This window comes from Nelusetta ayraudi, unplaced genomic scaffold (genome assembly GCF_046127955.1).
Source record: "Nelusetta ayraudi isolate G7.1 ecotype Tasmania unplaced genomic scaffold, CSIRO-AGI_Nayr_v1 ptg000131l, whole genome shotgun sequence".
Classification (NCBI taxonomy): Eukaryota; Metazoa; Chordata; class Actinopteri; order Tetraodontiformes; family Monacanthidae; genus Nelusetta; species Nelusetta ayraudi.
This window is the reverse complement of record NW_027466181.1, coordinates 1,825,063-1,842,830: the sequence shown is the minus strand read 5'-3', so window position 1 is coordinate 1,842,830 and position 17,768 is coordinate 1,825,063. Positions and strand designations below refer to the sequence as shown.

General features: G+C 41.2%; 1 protein-coding gene across 1 annotated transcript; it reads left to right on the top strand.

Moving 5' to 3' along the window:
* The first annotated feature begins 5,943 nt into the window (after positions 1 to 5,943).
* Positions 5,944 to 12,953, top strand: LOC142904757 (cell adhesion molecule CEACAM6-like). Its single transcript, XM_076051049.1, has 9 exons — positions 5,944 to 6,080; positions 6,602 to 6,925; positions 7,248 to 7,526; positions 8,304 to 8,564; positions 9,348 to 9,623; positions 10,205 to 10,317; positions 10,825 to 10,873; positions 10,959 to 11,008; positions 11,177 to 12,953. The coding sequence occupies exons 1-9, from the start codon at positions 6,035 to 6,037 to the stop codon at positions 11,393 to 11,395; spliced, it is 1,617 nt and encodes a 538-aa protein (XP_075907164.1). The 5' UTR covers positions 5,944 to 6,034; the 3' UTR covers positions 11,396 to 12,953.
* Positions 12,954 to 17,768: the final 4,815 nt, after the last annotated feature.

The following is a 17,768-nucleotide window of genomic DNA, read 5'->3' as shown; positions in this document are numbered from 1 at the left end:
TGACTGTATTTCTTTATACTTGTTGCTTACTGATTAGTTGGTACCTCTCAAAAGGGCCCTCCAGAGGCCTGCTCCAGCAATATTCAGTCCTTTTTTTCCCAGCCAACTTGTGGTTGATTACTATATTTCCTCATAACCCATTTAGTTTTCCCATAAACATTTCATTTAATACATGCGCCACAAGACCAATCTGTTCCTCAGAACCAATGTTTGATTTTGCTGCTTTTCAACATGTGACCCCTTCCACTGGTATGGAGTCATGCTACATCGCTGCTTGTTTTATGGGATCTGAAAGGATTTATTGACTTACCAACCCTATAAATATGCCTCACCATGTAGTCAGTGGAAATTTAAACAGCGGAGCATTGTTTAACAGTCAGACAGTGTCTACAGTCGAAAAAACGAGCCCCTTAGTGTCAATACAGTATTACTGTGAATAGTGTCACTGTCCTGAGGCCTTGCTAGTGCTCCTGAAAAAAAAAAAAACAACTGCACTTCCCTGTAGACATGGATTTTTATTCCCACTGTTGGGGTTATCAAGAAAATGTCAAAGTTTATAGTGAAAATAAAATTCAGCAAAAATAATAATTAGGTCTAGAAATTGTGCCCAAAAGAATTGAGTGAAATCAAGTGGAAAATTTCCTCTGAAACGTTACTTCTAAAACAGATTCAAATAAGAATAGTTTGCAGTTGAATATTGTCAATATGCAGTCAATAGACAGATTTAGTCTCTAACCTTTATTTAGGGAAGAATAAAACACCTTACTTTTTGTAAAGTAACAGTTCAGTGATCTTAAATGTGCAGTTGGTTTTGATGAAGGGGATAAAGGCTGCACAAATTGACTTCAAATCTCTCATCTAAGTTAACCTTTTGACCCACAGAGCATTGCTACCAAGCCACCAACTTCTTATCTGTTGTTTACCTAAAAAGTTAATATTTTACAGCTCAAACAAAACAAAACACTGCTGTGCATCTCCAGTAAAATTATTAACTATTATTTAATTTGTCCGGAGCCACGCCAAAAAGGAAAACATTCTAGCTACCGGATAATAATAATAATAATAATAATAATAATAATAATAATAATAATAATAATAATAATAATAGAGTTGGTATTTTGTTTTGGTTGGCCGTTCTTCTTCTTTTTCCCTAAACTAAGTGATACTCCAAACATAACCTCTTCTGCGTGTTTGCTTCACCAGGGAGTTATGTGCTTTTCCAACCACCCTCTTTGTCAGCGCACAGATTTGCTCTTTCTACCTGCAGGCTGATGGAAAGGCAGGCAGTGCACTCTTCACGCTTTAGGCTTTTTCCCAAGCGTGTGACCGTCCAGCGAATAATGCTCATTGTGGTCTATCATTAATGCAAGGACACCTGGAATGGCTGGAAGGCATGTTTTTTTTGTTTTTTTTTATGAAGGCATGAAGGAGCGTCCTCTTCATGCTCCAGGCTTTCAGCCAGATTGGACAGATTGCTTCTGGCTCCACACCAGGTTGCAGTGGTGAGAGGCGCCAAATTGTATTTTTATCTTTTTACCTTTTTCCATTGGTGGACATGGAAGGGTTGATCAGTGTGCTCTTCCTGTTTTAGTCTTTCCATACAGGCTCATGGAAGGGCCAAAGGGTTGAAGTTTGCGCTCCTTCTGCCTCAACCATTCAACAAAGGAACCAAATGAAACTTAATGCATGCGTTGAGCTTCCTGCCCGTTTGATCCCTCGGGCACAGCAGATTTCTAAAGAGCGCAAAATAAAGCCTCCACTTTGATAAACTCCCTCTGAGTGAGCAGCGACCGCTGGCTGGCTTACCCTGCTGCCGACACCATCTGACATGTAGCACTTGAGCAGTCCCCCGGTTAGAGGGGGTCACATTAATTATAGTGGGAAAGGATCCTCCGCCAGTGAGCTGAACTCCTGTCACTTGCTTGAACTCCAGCGCTGTTGCTCAGCCCCAGAGAAATGACAGGCCCAGATGAGGAACAGGACAGTCTGGTGCGACCGCTGAACTGGGTCAGACGCGTGTGTGTGTGTGTGTGTGTGTGTGTGTGTATTGTTCTGTGTTCCCTGCTTTGGTGGATTCAGTGGAGTGTTGAAATTGTTTCTAAACTCAATTTAACATAACAAGTACAGAGATGGCCGCAGGCTGTGATGCCTCATTCCATGTTGTCAAGGCCAGACTGTAGCAGTTTCCACCTTCAGTTCATGTCTGTCACTGTGGCCCCAGTCAAAGGAGGCGGGTCTCCGTTCACAAACCAGTAAAGTCGGTGAGGAGGAGCGCCAGGTTTGATCCCTCCTGATAGCATTGTTTTTCACGGAGACAGATACAGTTGAATCTTTCAAGGGTTTTTTTCCCCAGGGTCGATTTGGGGGAGGGGGCGTAGACATAAAACAGTATGGCCACTGATAAAAGAGCCCAGGAAAGACTCTGAGTCGTTGTCTTCAGCTTGGCTCAGTGTGAAGGGGTCATTAATGTTAAGTATGTGATTTAAATGCCGAAACGGCATCATTAAGCCAACAACAGCCATCATTAACGCGGCACCAGCCAAACGCTGAGTGACAATCTAACAGCAAGGGGAGCAATAAAAAGGCAGACTCAGTCAGGGACGATCTCGAGACGTCGGCAGAAATAATCACAAATTAAGCCCCTAAATTAAAGGCCCGCGCTGCGCTTTGCATGCAGAGCGTCGGAAGGCTGATTATGCAGGTGAGCGCCGGGGCTCACAGCCGATGAGGAGTGTCACCAGGATCGCTGGTGTAATTACTGAAATGATTAAACACACGACACGTGAACAGTCCCTGGTCGTAGCGTGTCACATTAATTACGGTGAGAGCGGCGCCAGCACGGCGAGGCGAATCCCGAGTCGCCGGCCGTGACCTCGGAGCTGCCGAGGGCGGGGTCAGCCGGGGGCGAGGCTACGTGGCGATTGGGATGTTACAGCGGGGGCCGTGGACAGAAAGAGCATGAACACCAGGGGTGGAACTACGTGTTGGCCGGGGGGGCTTCCCACACCCAGCGCTGGGGGGGATAATTTGACAAAACGCCTCAGATTTCCACACTGCAGCATCTCAAGTCATGTCTTTGTTGATTGATATACAGTATCTTTTTTCTTTCTTCTTCTTTGTTTTTTTTTTTACATATATTTCTGACTTGATGATTGACCTGGATTCTGTTCTTAGGGAAACAACAAGAATTTTTTTGTAAGTAAGTAATGTCATAGTGAATTCATTTAATAAATAGAAACAACTGCAGTAAAAAAAAATAATAATTAAAGCTGCAAGCAGCGTTTGCGTGACTGAGCCTATGTGGCGGCAATAATGATAAGAATAGTTGTGTAGATATTTCAGATATGTATTTATTGACACTCCTATGTGAGTCATGACCCACCCCAAGGTAAATTTCTGCCTCTGCAACTGACCAACACTTTATGGTTTTATGTGGATGAGATAAACAATATGAAGTCAAAGTAAATTCACAGAGTCGTACCATGATTGGTTTAGCAAAGCCCGTTTCAACAGTTCAATATATACTGCAAAATTCCCTTTTTTGTGAACCTGAGGAATATCATATTTTATTAATCGACCCGTGTAGGATTTGTTAGCGCAGCAGCTCTCTGTCTCAGGAGAGCCCCGGCTTTAATAAATCAAACATGACACTGCTCTGCGCGTCATCCTGTTGCACAACCAAGCCCGACATGCTTTGGTCTTGTGTCAGTTCTCTTCAAAGGTGTGATAAATACCAGGTGCTGTTTGAGGCTGGCTGAAATCTGATTACATGATATCTGACTTTCATCCACCAATAAGCTCTAATCAAGCACTACTAAATTCAGAATGTCTAATGTGTTTGCAAAGACGTGCAATTCCAGCTCCTGGTATTGACGGTTTGAGAAAATGTTTTTTTTTGTTTGTTTTTTTATGGCTCTTTTCACATTTATGTTACTCTTTGAAATTGCTTTACAACTTTAATGCATTGAGTTATTGCTGACATATATTATTAAATCTCACATTTCCAATAAGAGTAGGTGTATTATGATATTGTTGTGCGGTCTGAGAAAAACACCAATTATTGCCCGAACTAGATCTCTGTGACTAAAAGCAATAAACAGATTTGCAGCTTGATCAATAAATAAGAATTGGATCAGTTTAAACTCATTTTGATTTAATTTGTTCACAGACAGGGGTTGGTGTCGATTCTGTCTCAGAGTTTGAGAGTTTGCCATCTTTCAATCAGAAACATGTCAAACACGTCGTCACAGATGTTTCACCCTTGTGTTGTCCTTTGACGATAAAGCACAACCTGAGTGGAAATGAGCCAATTCATTCTGCGTTCTTGACTAAGACGCTCTGCAGCATGTTGATTGCAGCCCTCGGATCAGACGGCGAGTTATTGCGCTCTACTCACAGTGCACCTGCAGTTCAGCAGTTCCTTGAAGTTGCTGTGCACCTTGTGGGATTATCATTAATTCATATTCCCTCGTGTCTTTCCCTGTCAAGTTTTTTTTTTTTTTTTTTTTTTTTCCCTGAGCCAGGGTTCTAGTACATCTGTCCGGGCTCTTCCTGCCCTCACAACTTTTCTCAGTTTTTGTCAACATCAATGGTGTTTTTCTGCATTCTCTGCATTTCACCAGACATTTGCTGCCTGGACAGTTGGAACACAGTGAAAAATGTGAGCGTCAATGTTCAACATCAGAGAGAGCTGAGAGGTAAAATTAAAGTAGACAGAGAAAATTAAAAAATACAAATCATAAACACAAACAAATACACAATCAATAATGTGATTGATGTACAAGATTTTTTTTTCTACAGAAAAATGTCCAATTCTTCTTTATTTTGTTGCTTTTTCTCTACAAAACAAGCAGAAGAAAAAGGACAAGAAGTAGTATTCCAGTATTCCAATCATTCTGGGTATATATATGAATATAATTTAACCTCAGCCTGCATGCGCTATGTGTTTCTCTCCTCCAGCACACCTGATTCTGATCCTGATGCCTCAGCTATTGGAGTCAAGTGTGACGGGGCAGAGCCTCATCACCAGCACGTTGAACTAGGAGCCCGTTGCACATGGCTCACCACACCGTGGTCCCACTTGGCTTCCGGCTGTGTGAGTGAGACTGCTTGGTTTCACGCTGGGGGAAAAAAATATAACAAAAGACATTTTGACAATGTTTGACAGAGACTGACATTGCAGAGATATGATGGACTGACGCTGTTAGTTGGTGTCAACTTAACAGTTATTGTTGGGCTTTGGTAAGGCAGTACTGGTAAGGCCTGGTCATATAGCTATGGTATGTTAATGGTAAGAAGGCACAATCCTAAAAATATTAATCCATGTTTTTCCTGCTGTCCTACTTGATGACTCCCATTTTTGTTACACCAGCTGTGATGTCAGGGTTGAAATCCAGAAACACTGTTCAGAGCTCATGTAGGTATTTTTGTCAAATGTTTCTTATAAGTGTTTGTTACTGTGTCATATGCCATCATCCCCATTATGCCACCTTTAAAAAAAAAAAAAATTAGTAATACAAATATGCAAATTTGACAAGGCTTCCGAATTGCTATTAAAAAAAAATATTTGACATAAAATAATATGGAAAGAAATATTAAGGGGTCAAAATTAATAAAACACAAAAAAGAAAACATGTGATCTATTCCAAAATAGGTGAGCTTGTTGAGTCTCAGCCCTTTATCCAAAAAAATAAAGGATACATACTTACGTACATACATATATATGTATATTAAATTTCATTTCATGCCCCCCGTAGTACCTCGAATGGCCACTGGGTTTTATTGTATGGCAGATGAGGAGGCCGCATGTTCTCAGCGCACCTGATGTAACTTTTCAGAACGCAGGAGGCCGAGTGTGCGCTTTTACCACAGGGGGGCGTCGTCTCATCACAAGACAGGTGCAGTCGGCCAGCAGGTACTTTGCTCTTATCTGTGTTTAACGACTTTCACAGGCACATATGAGGCTGTTGGTGATCAGGACAGTCCGTCAACTCTGACGGTTTTTCCCAGTTGTTGACTTCTCACTAAGGGGCTCATGGAGAAATTGTTGTTGCTCTACCTCTCTTCAGTGGCTTTTACAGGTAAACCACTTATTTATTTTTCATCATTGTGTTGTCTTTGTGTGTAACAGAAGTTTGAAAGTATATGCTATGGTGGCTGAGATCACGTTACGCAACAATGTGGTTGTCGTCGACACACACTTAATAATTTTAATGTGTTGAAATATCACTTTTTAAATGATTTTCTTGAGCTATGAAGGTTGTCTTGAATGTGTGAAGAGTTTTGAACTGGTTTTATTGAATGAGCTCAATGGCCGATCTACTGGTTCAGAGAGCAAACACCTTCCTGGTCACAGGCCCCAACTGTGTCATAAATTAAATTAGTGAGCAGGAAACAAGACGTTCTCAACTGTTACTTTATCTTTTTTTTTAACTAAAGTAATTAGTCAGTCATTGATTACTTTTGAAACAAAGTAGTCAAAGAAGTAATTTGATTACTTTTTAAAGGAGTAATCAGTGATCAGTAGTTGTATTACTTTTATGGAGTAATCCCAACAACACTGACCAACACACCTCATGCAGTTCTCCTCGTCTTTTTGCAGGTCTGTGCGAAGGAGCCGGGGTTCTGCCAGCTGGACCTCTGAATGTGTCTGTGGGTGGAACCATAGTGTTCACCACGACACTGAGTCCAGATGTGTCGATTCAATACGTAGACTGGAGGTTCAATGAAAACAATTACATAACGTATTCTAATGAAACTGGCAATTTCACTGAGCCAGCATACGAGGGCAGAATCAGCCTGATGCCGTCCACTGGATCTCTGGAACTCAGGAATGTGACGTTCAATGATGCCGGACCATACCAAGTATTAATTGAGCCCAAGAATGAAAGAGTATTGACTGGAGGGACCAGACTGCAGGTTTACGGTGAGCAAGTTGCTGAATGCAGTGAACATTCTGTCACTGCAAAGCTGTTCTTGAGTCTTGTGTGTGTGAAACTGTTTTCGTTGCTTTGTAAAGCAACAAACACAAGGCCTGGACACTCCCATCTAGTTGGACAAACTTCTCTATTGTGTGTGTGTGTGTGTGTGTGTGTGTGTGTGTGTGTGTGTGTGTGTGTGTGTGTGTGACCATACCAACAGAGGAAGTCAATAATGTATTCTTCCCTTAGATAACCGCACGTGTGCAGTTCCTCTTTTTTTTTTTCTCGCTGCGGTGAATTGACGACTGCTTTGATCTTCCCTCGCAGCCCCAATCTCCGACGCCGTGCTGAACGCGAGCAGGATTGAAATGCTGGAGTTCAGCGGCCCCGTCAATCTGTCCATCTCCTCCACCGGGTCGTCCCGTTCTTTCAACTGGCAGAACAACAGCCAGTCGGTCTTAACCAACGAGCGGGTTCGGATCACGGAGGACGGGGCCGTCCTCACTGTGCTCAATGTGACGCGCTATGACCAGGGACCCTTCAGCTGTTTGGTGAACAATCCTGTCAGCAACACGAGGACCAATGAAGTAACACTGTTCATCAGCTGTGAGTCACTGTCTCCACTGTTTTATTTCTTACTCTACATCTAGCTGAGTCTCAAAACATGTTTAGAACCACCCATAAGAACCTGTTGTAATAATAATAATCATAAAATAAAATAAAATGATAGCAAGCATTCAGTATCGAAACATGCAGTTATTGGGTCAGCAATTGTTTTTTCAGATATTGGCAGAACTAACAAGGAGTTTTCTAAATCCTGTAGATTTATTTCACACATCCATCTGGTGCAGAGCCCATTGAAGGTCTTTGCAAAGTGGAGGGGGAACTCAGAAGGTGGTTGGAGAAACCTGATAGTCTAATGTGACTGCAACTCAGAACCGAAAGGTTGGCGGTTCAAAATCGCGCTCCATCCCAGTCTGTCCTTGTGTCCTCGAGCAAGACACTTAACCTTAAATTGCTGCGCAGCGCTTTGCCTGGCAGCAGCCACCCATTGGTGTATGAATGAATGAAAGGCCATTCTAAAGTGCTTTGGAGTAGTGCAGTCCGTTTACCATTTATCATTTATTGCTATGAAGAGCACCAATCACATTTGTTGTAGCCAGTTGGGTGATCAGTGCAAAAAGACACTTTGTCACTGCTTTCCAGCTTTGTCTCAATGGAAACAAAGCAATTTGGTTTTGGGTTTCTTTCTTTTGGAGGGCAGAAAGAGAAATGATGATTCCGGAATTTAAAACATTGTGACACATCTGCGGTTAAGCTTTTGCTGGGAGCCTCATTCTCAAAACAGTGACCGTTACATGTGACCTTGTTCTCCTGCTGCAGATGGCCCAGAGAATGTTACCTTGACAACCCCATCACAAGAATACTACGCTGCGGGGTCGACAGTCAACATGTCCTGCTTGGCTGACTCCAGACCCGCCACCTATTTCTGGTTCGTGGACGGAAACCAGTTGTCTGACTCAGGACCCGAGCTCCAACTGGTGGACATCCAGTTGAATCAGGATGGAAACTACAGCTGTCAGGTCTTCAACAACCAAACACTGAGAAATGAAACAACCCAGCCTGTAGCTGTCCGTGTGCTCGGTGAGTGCGGACGGGAATTAAATTTTACACATTCAATTAGTAAGAAAAGAGAGAACTGTGATAAATGAATCCAACATTAAAAAAAAAAACAGTACAGCGATACTTGAGAAGCCAGTGCTGCCAAAGTTTTGTCCTGAATAGAATAGAATAGAATAGAATAGAATGGAATAGCCTTTATTGTCACTGTACAGGGTACAAGGAGATTAAGATTTCAACTCCCTTGATGTCAAAGAGAAAAGCGAAAAAGAACAAAAACAGCGGCATAAACAGTAACAAGAGCATTTAGAACACAATAAATACTGTATATGTACAACTAAAACAATAGCAGCATGAATATGTACAGGTGCCGAAGTAATACCTAAAGACAGATAAGTGGTTATTTCACAGTGAGTGTATAAATTATTGACACAAAAGTGGCATATTATTATTATTATTATTATTATTGCACGGTGATCAATGTGATCAGTATTTGTGTGGATGGAGAGGGTATACAGGGTCAACTGGCTTTGTGATTGTTGACTGCAGTAATAGCTCTAGGGAAGAAGCTATTCCTGAGTCTATTTGTTCTGGTTTTGAGTGACCTGTACCTCTTGTACACATCACTTGAAATAGAAATTAGGTATTACCATACAGACTCATGTGATTTGTTTCAAACAAGAATTTCAGACATTAAACGATGTGTTAGCCTTGTTTTCACAGCTTCTCTTTAACAGAGAGACACGTAGATCATAAATCTAGACCATCAATAACAATTTACATATCCTTCCCATCTCTGGCCAACAGAGAGAATATCACAAGTCTCCATCACAGCGTCCCCTGCCAACCAGCTGCTTGAGGGCAGCATGATCAACTTAACCTGCGAGGCCTCCGGCTCCATATTCACCAGACGCTGGAGGAAGGACGGCGCTGAGCTGAGCGTGGACGAAAACATGGCACTCCACGAGCTCGACAGCGTCCTGTCGTTTCGCAGCATGAACACGACGTACGAGGGAAACTACTCCTGCGCGGTCGGAAACCCAGTGGGCATGGAGGAAGCCAGTTACGTCTTAAAGATTCAGTGTAAGTAGTGAGTTGTGCTGCGTCTGTTTCTCAGCTGGGCCAAAAACAATGTTCCAATATCAGGTGATTTAAGCGAGGCGTATTTCAGAGAGACCGTATATTTACACTCGAACCCACTGGCTAGCTACTGCAAGGAAGTAAATGGGACATAAAACACTCAATTACGCCGTGTTCAAGTCATCAGTGAAAGTCAAGACACTGAAGATAATAAGAAACAAGAGAGAGCTTCAGTCGCAGCGTATTTCACAGCAACCTGTATTGATTTGCAGATTCATTCCACAGAAGCACAATTTTGAAATGAATCATCCATCAGAAAATGAATTTTGTTTGAACATTTACAACTTAACATGTCTAAATTCTATCTTCCATAATCTGAGGTGTTAAAGTCATTGAGGAATTTCTCAGTTTTATCAGAGTAAGCATCAGCGCCTGGACAGAGACCTTCATTCAGGGACATTCAGTAATATTTCAGGGCTTTTCTTGTAACATAACATAAGTGCAATGAAATCAACGCCTATCATGTCATTATTCCTGTCTAACTCTTTTATTTTCCACCGCCAACATATCTCACTTTTGTTTAGGGCCGTCACACAGCAGCTGTTCAGCTGGCTGCATCGCCGGAATCGTGATCGCTTGTGTCGTCGTCGTCGTCGCAGCTGCTTGCGTGACATTCTGCCTTTGTAAAAAGAGGCAAGTGTGAAACAGACAATCGGCCAAAGAGCACACAGAAGCAAGGAGTCTTCAATCAGCAGCGTCAAAAGCAGATGGTCGAGATAAACGTTGGAACATCTGGCAGACAGCGAAGGGGGCATGACGCGGCACAGGGCTGTTGAAGGAAGGAAGCTAATGGCTGCCGCAAGGAAGGATCATCCTCGTACCACTGACAGGAGAGATAGCTTGTGTGAAAGCTGGAAGGGAAATCTTATTGAGTGCCATGAAGCTGCTGACTTACTTAGGGTTACCAAAAACAGATAAAGGCTCAAAGAAAGTCAAATTAACTGGAATTGTGTTTGATTTTTTTTTTGTTTCTTTGTCAGAAATAAAAAATATCTCATAGTCTCATAGTCTAAACTCAAAGCAGGCTGTTAGTGTCACGATTTACATCTTTTTTGTGTTTTACGTTATTTTTTCCAAAGAAAACTCTTGTATAGCCACGGCCTCGGATTCTTACTCTTTGCTTTTTCACTTTTTCAACAGAAAGCGTCAAAAAACAAGTTCTGCCACGATCGCCGACAACAGCAAATATTCAGGTGCGTGTTTCATGTTTGCCCATGAAATGTGTTCACTCCATTGTCAGAACTCTGCTGACTGTCATTGTTGTTTTTTCTCCTAAAGAACGTGAAGGCCAGGACAATGCAGCATTTTCAAGTAGTCAAGGGAAAATGGTCAGTATTTTTCTCAAGAAAAAATACATTGTGTGTGCTGTAGATTAACACAACAGGTTGATTGTTGTAGCACCTGAGTGTCGTATATTTAGACCCGCAATTCCAACTTGCTTTCCACGCACACCAACGATTCCAATCTTCTCTGTGTGTGGTCGTGTACGTTCCCAGGAGTTGCAGTATTCAGAGATATCTTTCCAAGCCAACAATCGGAGCGGTCCACCGGCCTGGCGGGCTCCAGCGCCGAACCAGACCAACTACGCTGAAGTGGTGGTGGACGGCAGCTCGGCGCCGTCCTCGTCTCCCTCCCCTCCGTCCTACGCCGAGACCTTGAAAAGGAAGCAGGAAGCTCTGCAGTCCATGCACTATGCACAGCACCGCAAGAAGTGACCTGTGTGTGTGTGTGTGTGTGTGTGTGTGTGTGTGTGTGTGTGTGTGTGTGAGTGTGTGTGGTTGGATGTGTGCGCTCACTTTAACCTGGAAGCGTCATGCGGTTTCCGATGCCTTCACTTCTATGCTGAGTTTCTTTTCAAACGACCGGCAGGGACTTGAGTCCGCTCAGTCAGACTCTTTGGTTAATAGTTAACCAGATCCCGATAATTACTGCTTGGTTTGTGTTCAGAGGGCACGGAGGTGCTTTATTCGTCAGCGTACGCTGGCAAATAAAGCAATCCTCGTGTTTGTTGCCAATCAAACACAAATGGCATGATACTCTTTGTTTGTGCTTTCAGTCTGTCCACACTCTCTGGTTTAGGTGAACCGTCTAAGTTACAGTACAGTGGTGTTTTTGCACAAGTACAGCACTGACAGTGATGACATGACTGTGGTCTGAGAGATCAGCCATCAGCAGATCGCTTGAGATTTTATTCTTGCAGTAATCACAACAGTGTGAAAAGCCAGTGTAAAAAAATTAGGAAACCACGTGAATATTCAACAAGCACTTTTGTAAACAACAAAAAATAATGCTAATAATAATCATAACAACTGAGTTATAGGAATGTTCTCCAGGGTCTGGTGGATACATGATTTCAATCAAAACAAACTGGAACACTGCTACAATGTATGATTTCAAACTTAGTTTGTTCAACACAACAGCCGATGATTAATTGACTTTGCACTGTTTTTTATTATCTTATTTTAACATATATGTTCCTATTTTTATATAGATATTACTCTATTGTTCTTGCTTTTAGAAATGTACGATATGTGTAAACAAGAACCAAAATGACTGTCGATAACTCAATAACCATCAGGAGAGGCAGAAGTTAACTCCGCAGCTTCCGTGTGGACTGCTGTTGTCACAGTTCTCCATAAATCGTTTTGTCTGTAGTTTAGACTCAAAGTTCTCATCTACGTCGGGGAAAATAGATTTAAAGGGAAGAGTATCGCAGTTGATTTCTGCATGCTCAACATCACACTCGGAACTAAGAGAAAGAAGTTAACAAGGAAGTTATGTGAGAAATATTCAGCTTTGAGCCACGATCCACATCTACTAGCATGAATCACTTTTCCCACATTAGATTTTTAGACTTGACAAATTTGTAAAACTAGAGATTTAAACCTCAAGTACCACTCGCAGCACAGCATTCCGAAGGAGCTGTCTTTCAGTGACTTTTTTTTTTTTTTTTTTTATCAGGTGAAGGTTGAATTTCTCACGCTGGGTCAGAAGAGGCCCCAACCCAATTAGTCACCTATTGTTAAAGATAAAACCCTTTGCACTTTTCCCACCTGCTTTGTGAGGGTCTTTCCCCCCCCCCCCCCCCCCCCCATTCTAGTGGGGTTTTCAGTAAAATAATTACTGAATCTGTTATTGAATTTTTATATTGCTCTACCAAGAGATTGTGAACAAATTTGTAAGTTATTATCATCTCGGTTTGAATGTATCTCAAATGAAGGATTTTAAAAATGTTTATTTATAGTGATATTACATTTTTTTATGAACAGCAAATATGGTTGTAATGAACTGCTTTTGTTTGAAATAAACAAATCTGTTTGTTTCATATATATGTATATGTATATGTGTGTATATATGATGAACTGTCTCCATTAAATTGTTCAGAAGTGTCAATGTTAGACAAAATGCAGTCTGTTTATTCTCCCTGATCTATTGAAAAAGCACTTGATTTCTTCTTAAAAAGAAAATGTATTATTATATAACAAAATAGTCCTGATAACAGTTATGTTCTATGTACTATGTAGAGCTACAAATGTCATATAAAAGGTGTGTTATTACACATTTAATAAGTAATAAAAACATTGAAACATTCTAAAAAGAAGAAGCTAATAAAGAGGCTGAAACAGCTTGGTGTGGAAGCTGAGCTGAGCAGTGGCAATAAAAGTCACCTGTTCGGCCTCTTGTCCCACTTGCAACATAATGCCATCTAGTGGCCAGTTTTGATTCAGTCTACCACCATCAATCAATCAATAAATCAATCAAACAATCAACCAATCAATCAATAAATCAATCAGCTTTTTATTTGTAAATCACAATCAAAGCGCTTTGTACCATCAGAGAGAAAACCAACTGGGACCCCAGAGCAAGCAAGGTGCGACAGTGGCCAGGAAAACCTCCCCTGTGGGAGAAACGTAGAGCAGATCCAGACTCCAGAGGGCGCTCATCTGCTTTGACCAGTTGGGGTGAAAAGTAAATACAAACAATGTAGCATGAGATAGGCTGATGCAGAAATAGAAATAGCCAGAGTGGCAGACAGGCCAGAATGAGTTGCAAACATGTAGATTTATAGAAATAATATTAGTGTGTAATTATACAGTGAGTTATTATACATTTAAATAGACCTAAATGTACAGTAGGCTGCTTTAGCAGTTGTCAACGTCATGTGTCAGAACGTGTTTGTCCACGTTTGGGAGGGTCAGAGTTCGTGATGGCACCTGACCCATCCTAGGTCGGAAGTACAAATGCATGGATTATCTTTTCTGCATCTTTAAAAGACAAGAAATGAGAATTTTAGCAATATTGTAAAAATGTAATGTGAAAATAAATCTGGAAGTCTGGAACCACGAGTTGAGGACTTCTTTTTTTTTAAATTACTTTTCTCATTTGTCAATGTGGTTTCAGCAGTTCCCACTGAAGTCACGTTGGATATTTATAATCCTCAGAATTCCTCTGTTGGATAAGATAACTGCGTGTTCAGGGATGACTTCCCGTCTCCCTCATCATCAGATAAAAGATACGCTGTTTATTCTTGTTGGTTTGTTTGTTGTTAGCTTTGGAACCAAATCTGATAATTAGATTATTAGTGTGGAGAATTCCATGTGTTTATTCCAGAGGCGGTGATAAGATTCTGGAGTTTCTTGCGTTTGGAAACGTGAAAAAACAAAAGCAGCGGATGTTTTTTTGTTATTGTTGTCAGTCTTGTCAAAACAGCAAAGAGACGCCTCGGTGGAAGGTCTCCCTCCCTTCCTCAGATCTCCCTGCACGATGCTGAACTCAGCCCCAATTTAGTGATTTACCGCATCATCTTTTTATTCATTGTTTTTCCCGGTTGTCTGACGTGTGACTTGCAAGATGGACAAGTGAAATGTCTATCTAAAGAGATGGTGCCAGTAATGCATTGGTTAAACAGTAAGTGAAATGTGATATGAACCAGTATTAATGTTATATTACATACTGTAGCTGCGTCTAAATCATCAATGACAATGCCATGCTGAAGGGCCATTACACTGCAGAACTTTGCACTTGACATGTGAGTTCACCCGCAATGCCTTTTCATTTCTCATCAAAGTGTTGATGTTGGTTCAGGTTTAAAAAAAAACATACAGAGAAAAAGAAAAAAAACTCTCTGGACTGCTCTGTAGTTTCACCAATGGGAAGAATTGAACCCAACACAGCGTAGTCTTACGGACGTTAGAGTACGCTGGTGTTATAACAAGAAGAAAATCTGGGTTCAGACACAAAGAGAATGTGCAAACTCTACCTGCAGTGAGGCGGCAGTGCTAACCACTGCACCACCGTGTCGCCAATTGCAGAAACATATAGCATAACAAGATCATTCTAAATTATCCAAGATTTGGCCACGATAAAGTTGTACTGAGTGCAATGTTAAATTCAAATTAGATTCAAATGTTTTGTAATCCTATTTTAATCAGGAAGCCTGTGACGGTTGGTTGTAAACTGACACGATAAATTGAAATTAATTTCACCTTCAGGGTTCAGACACCTTTGTGGCGATTTTCCATTTGACATTAGTACAAAAAACACACATTTATGTCTTTTTAACAGCAAATAATCCGATGGAACTAAATACAAACACGCTGGTCAATATGCTGTTGTACAAGCAGAACACATCAGTAACAAAATGTTTTAAAAAATGTTCCAAGAAGTTCCTTGTGAGACAAGATAAAGCTTCCTTGTCAACGTGAACATAACAAAAACAAATTGAACGTCACGTGTTCACACTTGGTCTGAAGTGAGGTTGGCTTCTGTCGTGGATCTGTCACTGATTAACTGCAACACTTGAATGGAGGTTTCTGTAATGTCATCCTCAGTCCAAACCCCCCCGAAAAAACAAAAAACACAAAAAAAACTTGACACATAAGAGTGATGTTATTTGTTTTTCAATACGTCATCTTAAAATAAACAAATAGGATTCGATAGATAAGATATAAGAGATAGATAGATAACAGTCACACAGCACACAGATAAAAGACAGATGTTTGCGCAGGTTTCCACCAAGGTGACTCATTATACATCGTTTGTCGACATTCCATGCTGTCATTTTAAAACAAAGTAGCCATCTGTCTGAATGTGGCATCTAAACATGGACAAAAGTTGAACCACTGAAAACGTGTTTTCACAATACGGAGACATAAAGATATAGTTTTTTTGGGGGGGCCAGATAAACAGTGAATGGAGCGCAGTGGTAAATTGCAGCCATCTTGTTGCACTTCAAAAATCCCCACAGCATACACACACACACCTCTAATAAACAGTGGAACACACAAAACTGATCACACCTCAGGAATGTTCCAATATGAATACAAGTGTGGTTGATTGTGCGGCAAGAACAATTCTGGCAAACGGAACCTTCGTATAATTTCAATTTGTCTGATTTTAAAAAGAGAAACTCAGGCCGTATTGTTCGCTGTCATGATCGGAGGACAGTCAAGGATCGTCTGCATATTTAAACATGTGACAGTTGACAGTCCTGTCACAATGCCTCCAATAGATCATGCGCCCTGGCTACTTGGCCAAGGGGATATCCCTTTGGCCGAATGGTAAAGTGCGCATGACTATTATCTAGTTATACATTTGACGGTTGTCGCCACCTTAGCGCCATTTATAGCTGTGAAGTGGTTAATCTGCTCAAGTGCAGGTTTCAAATGTAAGTGGTAAAACATACTATTGCATTGCGTTCTTTTTACCTTTACGTCCACTCTGTGAGTACTCATTAGCTGCAACAACAGTCTCAGCCTACATCCATTACAGCTGCAAATTGGTAGACAAGAAGAGAAAAGTAACAAAGTAGAGGCAGGCGCACTCAGTGTGTCACATCTGCTGAGGGACCAAGATAAGTTACGCAGGCTCAAAGGATTCCCCTTTGTTCTTTCAAGAAGCAAATCCACAAATCTCTCGAGCATCAGGAGTGATACCATGCAAATCCATTTCTTGTTTGCTTTGTACCTAATCTGATAAATAGCTTATGAGTGTAAAGAATTCCATGTATTTAATCCAGAGACTGTTATAAGATTCTCGAGTGTAAAGAAGTTTGTTGCTTCCGTTTGGAAACGTGAAAAACAAAGCAGAGGACGATTATTTTTTTTATTTTTTATTTTTTTTAATTGGTATCATTCTTATCCAAATAGTTAAGAGAGACCTTGGCAGAAGATGCAGTAACAACTGTTAGAATCCATTTGAATGATGGTTAAAGCGATTCTCTCCTTCCAGGTGCGCTGGGTTCGGAGGCTCGGATCAGATCTCCCTGCACGCTGCTGTGAAACCTGACCTGTTTTTCCCGGTAGTCTGACATTTGACTTGCAAACTTTGAACAACAATAGATGCAGGAGCAACAGATGGACAGTTGGAAATGTTTATCTAGACATAGATGGTGCCACTGACGTACTGGTTAAACAGTAACTCAAATGCGAGATGATCAAGTATTGACGCTCTGTCACGTAGCGGTGTATGTACTGTATGTATAGGCCATTACACTGCAGAACTTTGCACTTGACACGTGGTGATGACTGATAGAATCTCGCCTTTTATTTCTCACCAAATTGTCAATGTTGATTTAGCCAAGAATTTTTTTATTTTTTTTTAATTAACCTTAATCAACGTCCTCTTAATGTGAGGAATCGAACCCAACACAGCAGACGTTAGAGTGTGCTGGTGTTTTAACAAAAAGAAACTCTTTGTCCAGATTTTCTTGAAATGGAAACTAAACAGCGTGTTTTCAGGCTAAATATCCTCTATCCTCATCTGACCCTGAGCCGTGCGCACATGCCATGCACGAGACTAGTGAGAACATGACAATACAGGCGCCTGTGTTTACGTGCACCCAAAACTTCTACCTGAGAGAGAGAGAGAGAGATGCACCCTGCATGAATAAACATCTTTCAAGCATATGAAATCCAAAGATTTTTGGGAATGAGGAGCAAGGCAGCTACAGTAGATATTGAGAAAGTTTTTTTTTTTTTTTTTCTTATTTTCCTGCAGCTCAGCCGTGTACTGTGACCATCAGTGGGCCCAGCATTGTCTATGTTAACACACCGTACAAATTCATCTGTAGCTGCACCACGGGTGTGA